The sequence below is a fragment of the Furipterus horrens genome, unplaced genomic scaffold (assembly GCF_987537825.1).
Source record: "Furipterus horrens unplaced genomic scaffold, mFurHor1.1.pri manual_scaffold_13, whole genome shotgun sequence".
Taxonomy (NCBI): Eukaryota; Metazoa; Chordata; class Mammalia; order Chiroptera; family Furipteridae; genus Furipterus; species Furipterus horrens.
This window is the reverse complement of record NW_028327183.1, coordinates 50847335-50853337: the sequence shown is the minus strand read 5'-3', so window position 1 is coordinate 50853337 and position 6003 is coordinate 50847335. Positions and strand designations below refer to the sequence as shown.

The window sequence follows — 6003 nt, the reverse complement described above, 5'->3', positions numbered from 1 at the left end:
CCCCACTTCCTCCCCACAGGAAGACACCCAGGCCGCACCGGACGTGAGCTGCGTCCAGCATCCTCCCTCCCACTCACCTCTGCTCTGCCCAGCACCCATGTCGCTAAGGGTCTCGGTCTCTGTGTGAGAGGCTCTCGCTGTCTCTGTCCCTCAAGCTCTGGGTCTCTCGCAGCCTCCTTCTCTCCAACTTTCTCTCTGTCTTTGCCAGGACCTGGCCCCCCGCCCCCACAGAATGTTCCTCCTGCTCGCCGGACTTCAGATCTTGGCTGTAGGTAAGACAGCATTGGGGTCCGGGGTAGGAAGTCCCACGGAGATGCTGAGAACGGAGGGTCAGGGACCCTGGGGACCCAGGATGCTTGTGGGTGATGGGGTGAGAAGGAGTCAGGGGTAGCGTGGAAATCAAGGCTGAGGAACGTGCTGGAGGGGGCTGAAGCACTGACCTGCAGCTGTATCGGGAGGGTTTGGGGGCCGTGAAAGAAAGGGGGGCCGCAGGATGCTCCTGCACTGGGTTAGGAAGAACTAGCACAGGGAAAGGCAGCCACGGAAACTGTGTGTGTGTGTGGTGGGGGGGGCGGCGATGGGGCGCGGGGCTCGTGGCAGGAACGTGGGGTGTAGCAGAGGGGGCATGTGGGAAAAGTGGGGATGGGACAGGGAGCTTCCTGAATGTGTGGGAGGAGGACCAATGGGAGGGCAATGGGGCCTGTTGTGAAAAGTGGCTCCAGGGAGTATTTGTCGGAGAATGCCATCAGGGCAGAACACACAGCAAGACCCTGGGTCACCTAAGGGGGCGGGGCCAGTAAGCTCCCCCGTGGTGATGGGGCAGTCACGGGGCCACGTTGGACGGGGGCAGGCAGACGTGGTGGTTCAAGGATTAAGCAAAGAAAAGGGGGTTTGGGTCATAGACATTCTAGATTTCAGGGGGGGTGGCGTGGAGAGCATTGGTTCCCCTGCCTTCCCACCCCACCCCTGCCTGTTCCTAGCCATGGCACAGAGCCAAGAGGACGAGAACAAAATAATTGGTGGCTACACATGCATCGAGCACTCCCAGCCGTGGCAGGCAGCCCTGCTGGCAGGTGTCACGCGTCGTTTCCTCTGTGGAGGGGCCCTGCTGTCAGACCGCTGGGTCATCACCGCCGCTCACTGCTCCCGCCTGTGAGTGACACCCTCCCCTATTCTCTTCTTTTTTTAAAAACTATTTTATGTATTTATTTTTAAAGAGAGGGGGAAGGGAGGGAGAAAGAGAGGGAGAGAAACATCCATGTGTGGTTGCCTCTCACATGCCCCCAACTAGGGACTCGGCCCACAACTCAGGCATGTGCCCTGACTGGGAATCGAACCAGTGACCCTGTGGTTTGCAGGCCGGCGCCCAATCCACTGAGCCACACCAGCCAGGGCGCTCCCCTATTCTTATGTCAAGCAAATTCCAGTCTGGAGCCCCAGACCTCAGCTGAGAACCTGGACCCTGGTACAGAACCCGAAATAATAGCCGGGTCCCAGTGTGCAGCCTCGGTAAGAGCCTAGAACTGGCCATAAATCTTGAACTTGACTAGATTCTGAAAGCAGGCTGACAGGTTAGAACCCATACGCCAGCTCAGAGGCCCACACAGAACCTAATGTGTCGTCTCCTGATGCATACGGATGCCGGGCTCTGCAGAGAGACGTCCATTCCAGATTGGTAGCTGAACGTGAAGCATAGTCTTCATTTAGAAATCCAGGACACCTCTCAGAACAGTGCCTGAAATCCAGAGGTTCAGAACCTCCAGTCCAGATGTAAATCCAGAACCCACATACAGCTGGATCATACAGCTCAGAGTGTAGGATAGAATCAGAACCTGGAGTCCCTTCTAGATCCAATGTTTACTTCAGAGTCTAGCCTATGGCTCCCCTTTGTGCAGCCTAGAACCCAGATCTCAGCCCAGTGTTGAAACCCCAGAATGCAGACCATAATCTGAGGCCCCCTGCAGGATTCATAACTCCTCTAAGATTCTAGACCTAAACCTAGAACCCAGGCTCCAGATTCTCATCCTACTGCTTATGACAGATCTAATGCCATAAACTGAAGTTCAGTTTAGAACCTAGAGACCAGAACTCAACCCAGAGCCTAGAATATGAAGCCCAGAATGCAAAGTAGCATCTAGAAACCTGGATCCAAAAGATCCATCTGGAACCTAGATCCCAACCTGAGGTCAAGGGCTCAGACCAGGTCCACAACCAGGAGGAGCTCAGACTAACCTATAATTCACTATGAAACACAACCCAGCCTAGAATCGAGAACTCAGACCAATGTTTGGAACCATAAGCCCAAACCATTGCCTAAAATGCAGGTTATAAGCCAGAACTTAAGCAAGAACCCAGAACTCAACCTAGAAACTGGAGCTCATGACATCCAGAATCCATGGCTCGGGTCTTAATCCATCCGTCAATATAGCATCTTCACCCTACCCCCAAACTAAAAGCTCAAATCACTCTCTGGAACCCAGATTCAAGCTGTACTGCAGAACACAAAACAGAACCCCCAATATACCCTAAAACTGAAAGTTCATACCTGCACCTGGAACGTATGCCATAATCCAAACTCAATCTAGAACCCTAATCCTACCTTAGATTCCAAAGTCCAAAACGTCTAGAATCCAGAGCACAGGCTAGAACCAGGATGGACCATCCCTGGAGCCTACGCCAAAGTATCAACTCTGATTTAGAGCCTAGAGCCGTAGCCAGAGTCTGACTTAGAACACAGAGCATAGAACCCAGCACTGGCCAAGAACTCCCAACCATCACGTTACACCCAAGCCAGAAGCCAGAAGCCGGAAGCCGGACTCCCTCAGTCCTAGGAGTCCAGCTCAAGGGAACAGGGGCAGGATGGTGGGACGGGGCCAAGAGAGAGGACCCAGGCTCCGGGGAAGGGCACTGGAGGCCGGCACGTGCTCAGTGCACCATTAGAGGGAGTGGGGCTGGAGTGCAGGAGGTGTCTCCAGGCCAGATCCTGAGCAGTGCCGCTCTTGTCGGTCACGGGCCAGGATGCTTCGGGTCGCCCTGGGCAAGCACAACCTGAGGCAGCAGGAGGGCACCCAGCAGGTGCTGCGCGTGGCCCGCCAGGTGCTGCACCCCCAGTACAACCCCCGGACCCATGATAACGACCTGATGCTCCTCCGGCTGAGGCACCCTGTGCGGCTGGGAAGGGCAGTGAAGCCCATCCCTGTGGCCCGGAACTGCATCAGCCCCGGCACCTCCTGCCGTGTGTCCGGCTGGGGCACTACGTCCAGCCCCATTGGTGAGGACCCCTACATCCTGGGAAATGGGGGAGAGGGGACTAGGGGGCTGGGGGCCCTGGGTCTGAGAAAGGAGGAGGTGGATCCCCACATTCCTGGGCTCTGTTGAAGGGTAGACCCAAGTCATGACCCCTCTGTGCCTCCCCAGCCAGGTACCCCAACTCTCTGCAGTGCGTGAACATCAAGATCTCCTCCTATCAGCAATGTCAGAAGGCATATTCCGGAGCCATCACTGCCGGCATGGTCTGTGCAGGGGATCCCCAAGGAGGGAAGGACTCTTGTCAGGTGAGGTCCAGGGTGAGAGCCGGAGGCGGGGGAGGGCATTCAGCTGGGAGTGCAGTACAAAAGGATCTCAGGAGCATGAAAATCAGTAGGGGGGGGGATCCCCCAAGACCTAGAGAGACTGTAATAGCCAGGTTGCCTCCTGGCTGTAAGCTCTTGCGATGGACCTAATCCCTCTGTGCCTCAGTTTCCTAATCTGTCAAGCAGAGGTGGCACCTCTTAGAGCAGTTCACGGAAAGAGTGCAGTGCCTGCACCTAGCTCTGATCATTGCTGTCATTGTCACCATTAAATATGGACATCTGGACATCTTAATCCATCCCTGGGAGAGGACTCCAGACAGGAGGGCACAATGAGGCACACACAGCTTTCTAGGCTCAGAGCAAAGACAAGGAAAGGCTCAGCGAGGTCCAGAGACAGCAGAACCAAAGAGGAAAGAAAGGGTCCCCAACCCCAGGCTGATATCTGCAGTCCCTGCCCCGCACCCCCATCCCCCCCAGGTATCAATCCTTGAGCCTCCTCACTTCTTGCTTCTTCATGCACATAGCTCTGATCCTCTGTCCTTGGGTGACTCTGTCTATCTCTCCCTCCTCAGGGAGATTCTGGGGGACCCCTGGTGTGCAAAGGACAGCTCCAGGGTCTTGTGTCCTGGGGGATGGAGCGCTGTGCCCTGCCTGGCTACCCGGGAGTCTACACCAACCTCTGCAAGTACTATAACTGGATCCAGAAAACCATGCGAAGTGGGTGACAGCCAGCGTGACAGGACATCACTGCCCAGTTGCTGCCCAGACCTGCGCACCCCGTGCAAGACCCAGGGGCCCTGGCCCCGAGCCCTTCCTCCCTCAGACCCTGGAGCTCCAGCCCCCAGCATCCTGGTCCTGACCCCTGTCCTGGAGCAGCCCCTCAGGTGCTCTCTCCTCACCCGCCTCAGACACTGAAGGCATCATACTGGTCACATGTTCCAAGAAAGATAATTTTCAAAACTCTTAGTTCCTCTAAAAGGCAGAGAAATGATAATAAAAATTGAATAATCCTAGATTCCATTCATCTGTTCCTGTCGTTCATCCAACGTACACGCACACAGCTGCTCCCTCGTGCACAGCTGGGGGCCAGGTCTGGTGCTGGCTGAGTGGGACGCACGTGCTTCCCTGGGACTCTACCCGCTGCCCCGTCCTCTGTATCTGGTGTGAAGAAGGAGAGCCCCTGGCTTTGCAGTGTGACCCTGACCAGGACCGCCCCTCCCCAGCCTCCTGTCTGGGTCCTGCGAGCAGGGACTGCTGAAGTCCGGGGCAGGGAGGGTAAAGACGTGCTGTTTCCTGGAAAACCCTATGCAAATGGAGAAGTCTTTTCCTAATCAGTCACCTAATCAGATCTCAGGTGAAGAGAACTGAGTTAATCACGCTCCGCAGTTCAAGTCCTGGCAGAGCCCTGCTCTTGTTCTATGGGTTTATTTCCACATGTCGTCCCTGGTGTCCTCCCTTCCCACAGGTGTAGGCCCAAAAGCCACTCACCCAGTGCCAATGCGTGTTGCATCAGGTTATGAATTTCATTGTCCTTACTTTCATTCATCAACAACTGTTCTATTGGGTACCCACTATGCACCAGGCATTGGTCTACTTATTGGGCACCTACTGTGTGCCAGGCATTGGCTTAGTATTGGGCACCTACTTTCTGGCAGGCATTGGTCTATTTATTGAGCACCTACTATGTAGAAGGTATTGGCTTAGTATTGAGCATCTAGTGTGTGCCAGGCATTGGCTTAGTATTGGACATCTAGTGTGTGCCAGGTGTTGGTCTACTTATTGGGCACCTGCTGTGTGACACACATTGTTCTAGAAGGTGGAGCTGTGAACCAGCCTTACAAAATGAAATGCTTCTCCTCACAGAGCAGGAGGTGCCAGACAAGAAACAATAAACACTATTTAAAAGGAAAGTAGAGAGTCCCGATGAGTAAAATTGTCAATAAACTTGGGCTGGGTGGCAGGACCTGTGTGTGCTAGAACCAGCTCATTCAGACCAGACCAGCAGAGCCTGCTGGCAAGTTTTCAGTAATTTTGAGAGCGGGTTGCTAAACACACACATTATTAAAAATTAAATTACATAAACTTACAATTAAACAAGGTATATTCAAAACAAAGACCAAAAGCAACTTGCTCCAAAGCATGTTAGGCAATTAAGCTCAAATAAATTCATATAAAATTTTGTTTTTAAAAGAAGAAGAAAGAAAGAAAAGAAAAAGGAAGTCCATAAGCATATGAAACTCATGAATTCCTAATTATTTTTACCAATATCCATGCTTTGACTTTATTTTTTAATTTATTTTATTTTTAGGGGTGAGGAAGGGAGGGAGAAAGAGAGGGAGAGAAACACCAGGTTGCCTCTCACATGCCCCCAACTAGAGACCTGGCCCACAGCCCAGGCACGTGCCCTGACTGGGAATCGAACCAGCTACCC

General features: G+C 53.5%; 1 protein-coding gene across 1 annotated transcript; it reads left to right on the top strand.

The window, feature by feature from the left end:
• On the top strand, positions 1-4429 carry KLK14 (kallikrein related peptidase 14). The gene is made up of 6 exons (XM_090260208.1): positions 1-123; positions 209-272; positions 981-1152; positions 3018-3271; positions 3418-3554; positions 4145-4429. Exons 2-6 carry the CDS (start codon positions 233-235, stop codon positions 4295-4297), a joined length of 756 nt encoding a protein of 251 aa, XP_090116334.1. The 5' UTR covers positions 1-123; positions 209-232; the 3' UTR covers positions 4298-4429.
• The last annotated feature ends 1574 nt before the right edge of the window (positions 4430-6003 follow it).